At 39.9% G+C, this 14,979-nt stretch overlaps 1 protein-coding gene across 10 annotated transcripts in view; it reads right to left on the bottom strand.

The window, feature by feature from the left end:
• The window catches only part of NFATC3 (nuclear factor of activated T cells 3), a 160,089-nt gene that overhangs the window by 71,062 nt on the left and 74,048 nt on the right, over positions 1-14,979 (bottom strand). For all 10 annotated transcript variants that reach the window (XM_035282294.3, XM_002761175.7, XM_017967043.4 and 7 more), the window contains exon 4: positions 5,643-5,842. In XM_035282294.3, coding sequence (XP_035138185.1) covers positions 5,643-5,842 — 200 coding nt within the window. The remainder of the gene's footprint in view (positions 1-5,642; positions 5,843-14,979) is intronic.

Raw genomic sequence — 14,979 nt, 5'->3', positions numbered from 1 at the left:
GCCGAGATTGTGCCACTGTACTCCAGCCTGGGCTACAGAGTGAGACTGCCTCCACAAAAAAAAAAAAAAAAAAAAAAAAGACAAGAACCAGTAAAGTAGAAGAAAGAATCCCAAAAGGAATTAAGCCACTCAAAATTTTTCATCTTCAGAAAGACACAGGAAAAGAAATTTTTAAAAAATGGAATGATTTTGAAAATTAAAAAAGCATTTGCCATTTAGAGATAACAAATGATATAACTGATATTGAACAGCTGCACTTTAGCTCAAAGCAGTATTGATCAAGCTGTATCAAATTAGTGATTATCATGCTAACATGTCAACATGCATCTTCAGGGGAAACGGCAGAGATGATCTGTGTTATTAATAATGGGCAAAGGCATTCTAGCAGCAAACTAAGTTTCTAACAGAAGTGAAATAACAGCACTAGAAAGTATATCTGAAAACTCTTTTTTTTTTCTGAGACAGAGTCTTGCTCTGTCACCAGGCTGGAGTGCAGTGGCGCAATCTCGGCTCACTGCAACCTCCGCTTCCTGGGTTCAAGCAGTTCTTCTGCCTCAGCCTCCTGAGTAGCTGAGACCACAGGCACGTGCCACCACGCCTGGCTAATTTTTGTATTTTTTTTTTTTTTAGTAGAGACAGGGTTTTACCATGTTGGCCAGGATGGTCTCGATCTCTTGACCTCGTGGTCTGCCCACCGTGGCCTCCCAAAGTGCTGGGATTACAGGCGTGAGCCACCATGCCCGGCTTTTTTTTCTAAGACACAGTCTTGCTCTGAGACAGAGTCCCACAGGCTTGGGTACAGTGGTGTGATTTCAGCTCACTGCAACCTCTGCCTCCCAGGTTCAAGCAATTCTCCTGCCTCAGCCTCCTGAGTAGCTAGGATTACAGGTGTGCACCACCACATCTGGCTAATTTTTGTATTTTTAGTAGAGACGGGGTTTCACCATGTTGGCTCGGCTTGTCTCGAACTCCTGACCTCATGATCTGCCCACCTTGGCCTCCCAAAGTGCTGGGATTACAGGCGTGAGCCACCGTGCCCGGACTGAAAACTCTTAAATGCAAACAAAACAAAAAAGAAAAAAACTCTTATGTAGCAATGAAAATAAGTATTAAATTACCTTTAAAACTACATTTTAAATCAAGATGTAGCACTGCTACATCCATATTAATCCAGTGTTAAAAAACAGGAGCAAATAGCTAAGGTAATAAGTACTGGCATCCTATATTTAAAGCATCTTGTAGGGTAGCTCTGTGGCTTATGGATTAGTATAATTGTCTCAAAAAAAAAAAAAAAAAAAAAGGAGAGTCTTACATATCCAAAAGAGATTAGGCTTGACATAACCAAGCCTGTGGTTTAGCAGGCAAAACCAGGAGAATATCAACCAATCTTTCCACACCTTATTGCCTTAAGAGAACAATAAAAACACTTAATACATACTTAAGGCTCACTTATGCATAAATTATTTTGAACCATGGTCTTATCTATCATCTGGAAATTTTATACCTACCATTATCTGAAACTATATTATATTCAACCATTGTACCGAATAATACAGTTGCATTCAACAAGCTACTAGGATACTAGTTAATTCTAGCAATTAGCTGCTGAGTAAATAGGCTTGTTCATCATTAGCTATCTGGTTATCTAAAGTACGTGAAAAAGGTTTCTTAGGTTTAATAACATCCTAGTTGCCCCTTACCTAATCCTTTCTCCAATATATATAACCCTTGGGTCCTACAGAACTCCTGTTCCACCATCTACCAGTACAAAGCAGACAGAATGGCCAAGAAGTTTCAGGTATATGTGTGGCAGCATTGCAGGGGGTGGACTAGCTGTATGTTACTAATCATAGTGGTATTTCTGCAGCTTTGCCCTTTCTGGTCTAATCCACACAGACAGTATATGCCAGATCAGGTTGCGGAGGGGACATAAATTATTACTATTACCTTTGTTCCATGTGCTAGTAAATGGGAGATGATGGAGGAGACAGGTAAATTCAGATCCTACCACTCCAATTCTTTCATATTATTTGGGATGTGAGCCTTTCCCAATTTCTCAAGAATTTTTCATAGAAATTAATGTACTCTTTTCTCTTTATTTACTGGTTTATATATTATTTTCAGAAACAATGAGGCATTTTACAATTAAATATAAATAAAGCCAAGAAAAAAGAAATAAATTTTAAAACACCATCGGAAGTAAACTCCAAGTCTAGGGTTATACAAATTACTATAATTACTGTAAATGAGCTTGACTATGAAGTTCTTGGAAGCCAAGACAAAAAGTAAATGTGATAAAGTTGTTATAGGCCGCTTGTTGTCTGCTAAAGCAAAATCTACCATGCCATCAGGAAACATCAACTTTTTTCCTTTTAGTTGAAAGGACTGTGGTTGTGTGTACATATACACATGCATGCAATAATGATCAACATAAGAGAAAGTGTCTTTAATAGCAGTTTTTCAGATTGTGAAGTATGGTTATGGTTATTTCTCATACTGTCCCTCAAGCCAAGTTAAGAAACAGAATAAACTTGTTATTTTTCTATTTAACTTGACTTAAATATCGTGCTTTGAAGATCCAGAGGAATGATTGCAAACATGAACTGCAAACTATTATCTAGGGGTCAATTTCCTGAGTTTTTAGAAAAAGATGGTTCAAAGATGATTTTAAAATTTCCCTCTACAGCTAGCTAGTCCCATATCACATGCTTCTGATGCTATATAAAAAAGTAAGATACCAGAACAAAAGGAAAGAAGCCTACTTACATTCTCATTCAGAGGTTGGCCATCTTACCTTATTTGAAAATGTGTCCAACAGGATGCCTGGTGTCAATATTTTTCTCAAAAAAAGAGTTTTGCTTGAGTATCAAGTACAGGCTGAGATTCCAAAGTTCTTTCTTCATTATAGAACACAAATTTTTAAGTCCAGGTGCAGAGGCTCATGTCTGTAATCCCAGCAGTTTAGGAGGCCAAGGCAGGTGGCGTGCTTGAGGCCGGGAGCTTGGTACATGGCAAAACTCTGCCTCTACTAAAAATATAAAAAGTAGCCAGGAGTGGTGGTGCACATTGTGTAATCTCAGCTACTTGGGTGTCTGAGGGACGAGAATCACTTGAGCCTGGGAGGCAGAGGTTGTAGTGAACTGAGATCGTGCCACTGCACTCCAGCCTGGGCAACAGAGTGAGACTGTCTCAAAAAAAAAAAAAAATTTAGAAGTAGAGATTATCAGCTAGCTGTCTGCCTTTGCCATGAAAAAACTCTGTCGTAGCCCCTATGCAATGATTTCCTGGATTGGATTCTTGAGTACCGGCCATTTGAATCAAAGCAGGCAAAAATAAGATTTTATTTAAATTTGTATTAACTTTTCTTTTCTGGTAGTAAGTAACAGAATAAGGTTTTGTTTTGTTTTGTTGTTGTTGTTGTTGTTTTGAGACTAAGTCTCACTCTGTTGCCCAGCCTGGAGTGCAGTGGCGCAATCTCGGGTCACCGCATGCTCTGCCTCCTGAATTCAAGTGATTCTCAAGCCTCAGCCTCTGGAGTAGCTGGGACTATATCTGGACCACTATTCCCAGCTAATTTTTCTCTTGTTTAGTAGAGTCAGGATTTCACAATGTTGGCCAGGCTGGTCTCGAACTCCTGACTTCAAGTGATCCCTCCAGAATAAGTTATTTATTGAGGCAATTCTTATTTTATCTAATAGAGGCATATCACCTTCTATGTCTTCAGGGGGTATATTTGGCTTATCTAAAAAGTTTATTTAAATATCAATTTAAATGAAGAGAGTTCAAGACTGAAATCTGTTTTTTTTTTCTGAGTTGGAGTTTCACTCTTGTTGCTTAGGCTGGAGTGCAATGGCACGATCTAGGCTCACTGCAGCCACTGCCTCCTGGGTTCAAGCAATTCTCCTGCCTCAGCCTCCAGAGAAGCTGGGATTACCAGGTGCCCGCCACCATGCCTCACTAATTTTTTGTATTTTTAGCAGAGATGGAGTTTCACCATCTTGGCCAGGCCGGTCTCAAACTCCTGCCCTCAAGTAGTCCGCCCCCTTTGGCCTCCCAAAGTGCTGGGGTTACAGGTGTGAGCCACTATGCCCAGCTGAAATCTGATTTTTTTATAGAACTGTTCTTGCAACAGCCTTGGATGAATGTTATTCCTGCCTTAAGAAAGGTCTGTAGTGTAGTTTGAAACAACTGCTATAATAAAACTCAATCTAAGTTTCCCATGCCTAGTTGTGCCTACCACTTATTAATAGGTACCTATTCGATATCCCTTCTTTTCTTCTTCCTTAGTAATACGCCCCTACATTGTTTGTGTTTTTGTTTGTTGTTTTTAAAGACAGGATCTCACTCTATTGCCCATGTTGGAGTGCAGTGGCACTCTCAACTAACTGCAACCTCCGCCTCCCAGGCTTAAGTGATCCTCCCATCTTGGTCTCCCAAGTATCTAGAACTACCAACAGGCACCACCACACCAGGCTAATTTTTGCATTTTTTGTAAAGACAGGGTCTTGTCATTTGGCCAGGCTGGTTCTCGAACTCCTGAGCTCACAGGTGATCTGCCTGCCTTGGCCTCCCAAAGTGCTGGGATTACAGGCATGAGCCACCATGCTCAGCCTCCCTACATTGTTTGAAGTGACAACGTGTTCTTGTAAACATAACCATGTGCTTCTTAATATGAGCATGATCAATGAGATGTAGAGTTGTTAAGTAGATTTTAGGGAAAGGCTCTTAAAAGAGGATTCGACACTAATAGAATTTCCCTTTTTTTTGAGACAGAGTTTTTGTTCTGTGGCCAGGTGCCAGGCTGGAGTGGGGTGGCATGATCTCAACTCACTGCAACCTCCGCCTCCCAGGTTCGAGCAATTCTCCTGCCTCAGCCTCCTGAGTAGCTGGGACTACAGGCACGCACCACCATTCCCAGCTAATTTCCTGTATTTTTAGTAGAGATGGGGTTTCACCATATATCTGGAAATATGAATGTCATAGCTAGAGCTCCAGCAGCCACTTTAGGTCATAAGGTAATCTTTAGGATGGAAACCACATGCTAAAGATGGCAGAGAAGAAAAAACTTGCTTGGGGTCTTAATAACTTATGCGCTACTGTGCTAGCCCTACAACATCTGTATATTTATTTTATGTGATAAAACACTAAACCTCTAACTGCATATCAGGTTTCTATTACAGACAATTACATAATCCTAACTAATCCTTCTGTATCAAACTCTACTGCATTCTCATTCAGAAGTTTGCCACCTCATCTTATTTGGAAATGGGATGCGTGGAGGTAAAGTCAAAAGTTTTCCTTAAGGAAATGAAACAATCATAACTGTATCATAATTGTTTATTTATTGTCTACTCTATTAGACTGTGAGCCATTTGATGAAAGTCCAGATACAGTATTTACATCCCTATCACCTAGGATAATGGCTTGGCTGGTAGTATATGGTATAATAACATTTACCAAATTGAATTTTCCTTCTGGAAATATGCTACCACTCTTAGCAAATGTACTAAATGCACACATAACTTACATAATGTCATTTAGAACAATATTTTAAATTTATATTCAAAAACAGATTTACTTTTTTTCTGAACATAGTTATAGAGAAAAAAAAAACTGCCCATTTTAGGTATATTTCGAAATACCTGGCTGACATATTATTTTCAGGAAGAAGCGGAATTTCCAGAACTTTTGTACTGGCAATTATTATCTCTTGGCTTGCAGTAGCAACTGTCTTCCCAGTGATTCGATGCACCTGGTAAAATGCATGAGGTCGTAAATATCGATCATCTGCTGTCCCAATAAACATTTGTAGATTTATCGGCTTTTCGTTATAGCCCAGGAGCTAATCAGGAAGAAGAAACACAGAAAAAGCACAATTCATTATCCATACATTTTACAATAAGCCAACAATGGTAAATCTATTATATCTCTATTATATACTATTGATACACAAAATGTTATTTCAAAAAATACAATCAAAAGTAACCAGTGAGCAGCCCTACAAATTTCCAAATTAGTTTAAGAGATGAAACACTGGAATATGTTACATAAAGGGATATTTTTTTTAAAAGATAAATATCCAGATCGACCAAAATTGTACAAAGCTTTCTGACGCTGCTGTAGAAAACACACCAAAAATACTGATTCTGTACTCTGGGCAACAATACCCATTCAGAACAGACCATTAACCATTCAGATTTGGACCATATGGGAAGGTCCTAAAAAACTATTAAATCAGAGACACTTTGTTTTAGTAGAAAGAGTCTGAAAACCCCTATTCCATATATTATAAACTTAAAATTTCAACTGACTTAACAGGCCTGGGCTACTTGACTTTACTTAGTATTCCTTCACTACTGCTAAGGTTAACTATATTAGACTGACATGGGAGAACTGCTGGAAGCAAAAATAGTGATCACAAGAAAGTAGGGAATTAAAAGAAATAGAACCTGAAGATGTATACAAATAACACTTAAGGAGACATGGATGGCTGCGTAGCACTGACCTGACCCTTCTTGCAAATAACAACTATAAACTGGAACAAATATAAAGAATGACCTGCCGGGCACGGTGGCTCACACCTGTAAGCCCAGTACTTTGGGAGGCCAAGGTGGATGGATCACGAGGTCAGAAAATGGGGACCATCCTGGTTAACATGATGAAACCTTGTCTCTACTAAAAATATAAAAAATTAGCTGGTTAGCCGGGTATGGTGGCACGCACCTGTAGTCCCAGCTACTCAGGAGGCTGAGGCAGGAGAATTGCTTGAACTTGAGAGACGGAGGTTGCAGTGAACCCAGAATGCGCCACTGCACTCCAGCCTGGGTGACAGAGCGAGACTCCATCTCCAAAAAAAAAAAAAAAGAATGGCCTGATGGAGAGCAACCAAAAACAAGCAGATACTGGAGGCAAGTTGAAACATACATTTTAACATATGTGTTATTACAAAGGGCATGTTTCCTGTTTTTATGGCTTTTAAACTGAGAAAAAGCCACAGTGCATGCCTTACAGACCAGCTAAAACTCCCATTAAAAAAAACCTACAACCCAAATTCAGGGCTTCAAAGAACCAAGCACATTTAGCACCAAGGGTCACTTAAAACAAAACAAAACAAAAAAGAACCAAGGACAAAATCTGGGACAACCACAGCCTCTGGAAAGTGATAAGGAAGCCCCAGAAAGGGGACAGAGGCAGGGAGCTCCAAACTATACATATAAACTCTGCCCAAACCTTTCTTTGGTTGACCTCTAACCATGCTCAAACAGGACAGACCCCAAGGCTAAAAAAACTGAAAGAGATTTTGAGCTGCCACCAACCACAGGGAGACAAGTTTCCCAGGCTGACTCCAACCAAGTTAAATGCCTACTTAAACAATTTCAACAATCTTCAGGAGAAGGGAGGGAGAGAGTGACTGAGAAAGGAAGAGGGGGTGGGGGGGAGAGAGAGAGAGAGAGAAAGAGAGGGAGAGAGAGAGAGAGTGTGTGTGTGTGTGTGTGTGTGTGTGTGCGCGCGCGCGCGCGCGCACGCACCTTTTGTTTTCGATGCCTTTGTTTCTTTTTTATTGCCTAATTGCTCTGGCTAGGATTTCTAGCATAAGGCTGAATCGCAGTTGTGAAGGCAGGCATCCTTGTCTTGTTCCTGACATTAGAGGGAAAGCTTTCAGTCTTACACCATTAAGTATGATGTCAGCTGTGGATTTTTCAGGAATGCCCTTGATCATGCTAAGTTCCCCTCTATTCCTAGTTTGCTGTTTCCTTTTGCCTTTTTTAAATCATGAAAAGCTGCTGAATTTGAGGCTGTTGAATTTTGTCAAATGTTTCTTCTCCATCAACTGAGATGATCACGTCATTTTTCTCTTCATTCTAGTAATGTGGTATATTACATACATTAATTTTCATATGTTGAACCACTCTTGCCTTCCTGGGATAAATCCCACTTGATCATGGTGTATAATCCTTTTAGTGTGCTGCTGAACATTTTGTTGAAGACTGTTGCGTGTACATTCATGAAGGATACTGGTTTGCAGTTTTTGTCTCTTGTATCTTTGTCCCCATCATTATCCATTTGACTTAAAAAAAAACTGTCACTGCCCCACTGAAATTCCTCCATCGCTTCACTTATACGGAGACCACTTTTTCCTCACAGTAATGTAGGATCTTTATGATAGTAATTCTAAAGTCTCTTCCCAATACCTAATCTAAGCCTTCTCTCAGTCTGCTACCATTGACTGTTTTCTCTCTTTAATGAGGGTTACAATTTCTCATGTGTGTGTTTGTATGTGTGTATGGATGTTTATTGTTTTAATGGATATTGAATATAAAAAAAGTATACAGTCTCAGGCAGAAAATATTTACCTCCAGAAAGGGTCATGCTATTTCTTTTGTAAGGTCACAGTTCTTAAACTGTCTAGACTTTATCTGAAGCTACAGTCTGATTCATTATAGCAGTGGCTTCAAAGGCCTGGCAGGTGGAATGTCTTTCTCTTCTGCCTGGTGAGGAATCTGAGTAATGGCCAGATTCCAGAGATCTACCTATGCTTTAAAACCAAGTCCCCAGCCCTTCAAACTGTTGGAAGATCTTCCTCTGATTTACCACCTGGCTGCTAATTTTTAATCTGTGAGGAGTTCTCTATGCTCTTCAGTCTTGCTATTCATTTTTGAGCCTCAGGGTTATCTCTTCAGCTATGTTACTAAATCTTAGGTCTTTTAAGACCTGGCTGGGGCCGGGCGCATTGGCTCACGCCTGTAATCCCAGCACTTTGGGAGGCCAAGGCGGGTGGATCATAAGGTCAAGAGATCGAGACCATCCTGGTCAACATGATGAAACCCTGTCTCTACTAAAAATACAAAAAATTAGCTGGGTATGGTGGCGCGTGCCTGTAACCCCAGCTACTCAGGAGGCTGAGGCAGGAGAAGTGCCTGAACCCAGAAGGCGGAGGTTGTGGTGAGCCGAGATCGCGCCATTGCACTCCAGCCTGGGTAACAAGAGCGAAACTCCGTCTCAAAACAAAAAAAGACCTGGCTGGAGAGAGATTTCTTTCAGCTCTCCTGATAATTAATACTCCAGTCTTTGTAACTGAGAACCTAGAATGCCTAAGAGTTTCTGCCTTCAGTAGGTAAAGCTATGAAATGAGGGGGTCTCAGTTCTCCTGCCATGCCTCCTCTTCCTTGGGATGGTAGATTCCTTGCATTTGGTAGAGTCTTACAGGTGAGTTTTATTCCCCTCTACTTGCTCAGCCTTGGCTTTACAGTGGAATTTGTAACCAGGCAACTTCATAATTTATTGGTTATCTCCTGTACCCAGAAGAAGACATTAAGACTTTTGCCTATTATTAGATAATACAATTTTACTCAGGGTAGTTTTCGGTCCTGTAACAATTATAAAAAAGCAATTAAAGCCTGGATTATTGCAATAGCCTTATAAATGCTCTCTGTCTTCATTCTTGTTGCCCCATAGCCCATTCTCTATCCAAGAGCCAGAACAAACTTGTAACATGAATTGGATAACTTTTACTCCCCTGCTCAGAACTCCCTAATGACGTACCTCCACATTTAGAACTAATTCAAATTCCCTATGATAGTTTACAGTGTACAGTGATTAGGGCTCTGGCTAAATTGTTGGCCTTACCTTGCCTGCTCTCTCCCTTCCACAGTCTGCTATAGCCTTGCTGGCCTTATTGCATGAACCACTCAAGTTCATTTCTAATGTCAGGGTTTTCACACTTAATATTTTATCCCTCTGAAACATCATTCCCTATGATCTTCATGTTACTTCACTTGATTCAGATATGTAAAGGTCAATTCCCTCTGAGAAGACTACAATATTTAAAATATCGTATCTGTCTCCTTATTCTGTGCTTGCCTACATCGTATAGTAAGTATAAATTCCTGGCCAGGTGCAGTGGCTCATGCCTGTAATCCCAGCACTTTGGGAGGCTGAGGCAGGTGGATCACCTGAGGTCGGCAGTTCAAGACCTGACTGACCAACATGGAGAAACCCTGTCTCTACTAATAATACAAATTAGCCAGGCGTGGTGGTGCATGCCTATAATCCCTGCTACTTGAGAGGCAGGATAATCATTTGAACCCAAGAGGCAGAGTTTGCTGTGAAACAAGATTGTGTCACTGCACTCCAGCCTGGGTGACAGAGCTAGACTCTCTCCAAAAAAAAAAAAATTAATTAAAACAAAAAATTCCTGCCCTTTCAGGAGCTTCAGGCAAGCATATAATAAAAATCAATTAAGCCTCCATGAAAGAGAAAGGATAAAATCACAGAAACAAGGAAGAGGGCTGAAGCACTAAAATCACGTATGCTCAAAGTTTCAACTAGGATGAAGGCAGGATCATAAATAGAAAGTGGAAATGGAAAGGGCTGAATGCAATAAATCTTTACTGGAAGGCCCTAAAGAGATTTTTGTAACTATTACACATAGAATAATGAATCAAATAAGTCAGAAGTTCTGAGCTTCAGTACCCAGGAGAATGGTAGTATCACTAGCAAATAAAGTATAGGGCTGGATATCATGGCTCACACCAGTAATCTCAACACTTTGGGAGGCTGCGGCAGGAGGACTGCTTCCGGGCCGGAGTTCAAGACCAGTAACACAATGAGACCCCATCTCTACATACACACACACACAAACACAAAGCTGAGCATGGTGGTAGGTTCCTGTAGTCCTAGCCATTGGGAACTCAAGGAGTTCACTGTAACCCTGAACTCCTTGAATCCCAGAAGTTCAAGTTTACAGTGAGCTATGATTATGCCACTAAACTCCAACCTGGGTGACAGAGTGTGAGACCTTGTCTCTTAAAAAAAAATAAAGTGAGGAATTCACTGATTTTGGAAAAAGATTAATGTTGTCAATGCTGGTCACACTGTAATCAAGGAACAGTGATATATCTATGCCGAAATCTGAAGCTATATAAGATGTATATGCTTTTAGCACAGCCATAATGTTATGGCACAATAAACTCAATGCTTTGCTACCTAATTTTTTTTCTTTTTTTGAGATGGAATCTCACTCTGTCACTCAGAATGGAATGCAATGGCACGATCCCAGGTCACTGCAAACCCCACCTCCTAGGTTCAAGCGATTCTCCTGACTCAGCTTCCCAAGTAGCTAGGACTACAGGTGTACGCCACCATGCCAAGCTAATTTCTGTATTTTTATTAGAGATGGGTTTTCACCATGTTGGCCATGCTGGTCTCAAACTCCTGGCCTCAGGTAATCCATCTGCCTCAGTCTCCCAAAGTGCTGGGATTACAGGCATGAGCCACTGTGCCCGGCCTGCTATCTAATTTGATAACAATATAACACACAGTCCACTGTGCCTCAAAAGAATGACATTTAATAATCTGCTTTTTCTTGTTTTGACATGATGAGTATGTACTGATTATTATTTTTCTAATGTCCCAATACAGTAATACTTGTGGCACTTTGAGTTTTAACTGCATCACTGTGATTTATACTGCTTTGAGCAGCAGCGTGAAATGATGAGAACATAGATGAGAACTATGTTCTCTGCCTTACTCAACTGTCACTGTAACATAAAAGTGGCCAAAGTCAATACAAAAATAAAAAACAGTCATTATGGATGCTCAGCTTGGAATTCCACATAATTTTCATGTCACAAAATAGTATTCTTTTATTTTTTTTTCTCCAACCATGTAAAAACCACTCCTAGTTCACAAGCTGCACAAAAATAGGTAGAGCCAGACATGAAGGGATGCACCTGTAGTCCCAGCTACCTGAAAGACTGACGCAGAAGGATCATTCCTGCCTGTAAGGCCAGTTCAAGGGTGTAGTGAGCTGTGATTTCACCACTACACTCCAGTCTTGGTGACAGAGCAAGGCTGTTTCTCCTTAAAAACAAAACACCAGGTGTAGGGCCTGTTTTGGCTTATAAAAGCCATAGTTTGATAATTCCTGGTCTAGAATAGTATTTCTTTCTTTTTCATCCGAACAAATGCTTAACATCCAACAGAATGGTACTTTTAGTAGAGACAGTATTTCACCATCTTGGCCAGGCGGGTCTTGAACTCCTGACCTCAAGTGATACAGCTGCCTTGGCCTCCCAAAGTGTTGAGATTACAGGTATGAGCCACTATGCCAGGCCTTTTTTTTGAGACAGAGTCTCACTCACTCTATTATTCAGGCTAGAGTACAGCGGTATGATCTAGGCTCACTGCAACCTCCACCTCCCAGGTTCAAGTAAGTGATTCTCTTGCCTCAGCCTCCTGAGTAGCTAGGATTACAGGCATGCACCACCACACACAGCTAATTTTTGTATTTTCAGTAGAGACAGGATTTCACCATGTTAGCCAGGCTGGTCCTGAACTCCTGACCTCAAGTGATCCGCACCCCTTGGCCTCCCAAAGTGCTGGGATTACAGGCATGAGCTACCATGCCCAGCCTAGAATGGTATTTCTTAACTTGGGCACTATCATCCTCTGTAGGGGAAGGTGGTGGTGGGGCAGAGGCATTTTTGGAATTTTGTGAAGACACACTTAGTTGCCAACATGGTGTACACTATGGGTACTTAAGAACAAAGGTCCAGAGACTCAAATTCCTCTCAATACATGGGATAACTATAGTTCTTCAAAGTGAAGAAATAGTCTATATCTCACAACTTGAGACTATCCCATCATTCATGTAAAAGAAGGATGTTTATGAACTTAGAACTCCTTAGCATAAATAACTCCCAAAAATGCAGTTTTAATATACATGAAATTTTCATGAGTACAACTTACCATGTAGAGTTCCTCATTTCAGAAAATCATGTCATTGTCAGTAATGCCACTCAAGGAATTTAGGGTGATGATCAACATATCTGCCTTTGTACCTGGCAATGCTCACACTGATACTGCAGGTGTAAGTGTCCAACTACTTCACTGTGTCTTCTATAGTCATTATTGAGTCTTTTCGCTCTGAAACTTTTTTTTTTTAGATAAGAGTCCCACTATTTTGCTCCTGGCCTCAAACATCCTCCTGCCTCAGCCACCCAAATAGCTGTGATTACAGGTGTGAGCCACAATACCCAGCCATACTTTTAAACTATTACTTTAGTCTATTCTCACACTGCTATAAGAAATTGCTCAAGACTGGGTAATTTATAAAGAAAAGGGCTTTAATTGACTCACAGTTCCACATGGCTCGGGAGGCGTCAGGAAACTTACAGTCATGGCGGAAGATGAAGGAGAACCAAGTCACCTTGTTTACAAGGTGGCAGGAGGGAGAATGAATGCAGGAAGAACTACCAAACACTTATAAAGCCATCAGATCTCATGAGAACTCCCTCACTATCAAGAGAACAGCATAGGGAAACAAACTGCCCCCATGATTCAATTAGCCCCACCTGGTCTTTCCCTTGACACGTGGGAATCATGGGGATTACAATTCAAGATGAGATTTCTGGGTGGATACATAGCCAAACCAGATCAACTATAATTTAGTTTATATTTATTTCCTCTTAATAGTATTGCATTATAATCGATATACTTAAAATTATACATGTAGTCAATTATATCACTTTTTTTTTTTAATTCAGGGTCTCACTATGTCATCTAAGCTGGAGTACAATGGCATAATCATAGATCACCACAACCCTGAGCTTCTGGGCTCAAAGGATCCTTCCACTTCAGTCTCCAGAATAGCTAGGACTTCAGGAGTGTGCCTCCAAACCTCGCTAATTTTTTTTTTTTTTTTTTTTTTTTTGTAGATACAACAAAGTCTTGCTAAGTTGTCCTGGCTGGTCTTAAACTCCTGGCTTCAAGCAATCCTCCTGCCTTGACCTCCCAAAATGTGGCTAATACAAGCACAAGCCACTGCACCCGGCCTAATTCTATTATCTTTAAATTTCCACTTCAAGTTAATAAAGTAGCATTACAAAATGGATGTGGGACTCTTTTTTGAGGGTGAGGCTGGGTCTCATAGAGAACCACTAGTCTGGAAGACTTGTAACCAAAGAGGCACAAAGACCTCAGGATATAACCACCAAAGGTTTCTAACAATGTTCTGCAACAGGCAAGACTCTTTATTATAATTCACACTGCATAAACAATTTCAGATTCAAGAAAGATGACAAATCATAATTACAATTACCCTTCTCAAAGGACAGAAGTAGAGCATATAGAGCAGGAAACAATAGCTAATAAATAAATGAAAAAATGCTCAATTTTACTAAATATCAAATAAATTTTAAAAACTACTTTCAACCTATCAAAAAGCAAAGAATAGAGAAGTGGTGATAGCCTATACAGACAACTTTTCCCTTCTTGTGGTTATTTACATGATTTGCTCATTTTTTGGTTTCTATTTTAGTGTTATCAATTTTATAAGCCCTTTATATATATTAAGCATATTAACCCTTTGTCTGCATTACAAGTTATAAATATGGTTTTGTTTTCCATTTGTCACCAATTCTGGATCAATTTCTGCTCCTCAAAAGGGTATTATTTTTAACCCTTTTAGCTGTTTCTTCTGGAACTTACTTCCATATTTCTAAAGAACATGTTTATACTGCTATTTCCTAATTTTTTCAAGGTTAGATATATTATCTTTTGAACTTTCAATGTTTGCATTATAATTGTATGCATGTTACCTGCAACTCAGCCATGTAAGTATATTTTAATTATATTTCCTTTTTCATATAACTTATTTGGTTATAGTTAACAATTATCTTTTATATTGGAATTAAGTCTGACTGCATGTAAAAAAAAATCCAAAATAACAGTAACTTAAGCATGTTAAAAGCAAAGTTTATGTCTCAAAATCTACAGGTCTTTTCTGCTGGACCAGTGAGTTTACTTAAAACACATCCCGCAGTCTTCTGTCTAGAGAGCATAATAAACCTATTTCAAGTATTGTGGGAACTAAGAAAATGATCAGAGGTCTCACTATTCAGTATGAAGACTTCCATTATGCCTTCCTTTCCACCCCTACCCCATTTTAAGAACGTATCATTAAGACTTGCCTTTAGC

The sequence above is a fragment of the Callithrix jacchus genome, chromosome 20 (genome assembly GCF_049354715.1).
Source record: "Callithrix jacchus isolate 240 chromosome 20, calJac240_pri, whole genome shotgun sequence".
Lineage (NCBI taxonomy): Eukaryota > Metazoa > Chordata > Mammalia > Primates > Cebidae > Callithrix > Callithrix jacchus.
Note: the sequence above shows the minus strand (reverse complement) of the source record. Positions and strands in the feature narration are given on the sequence as shown.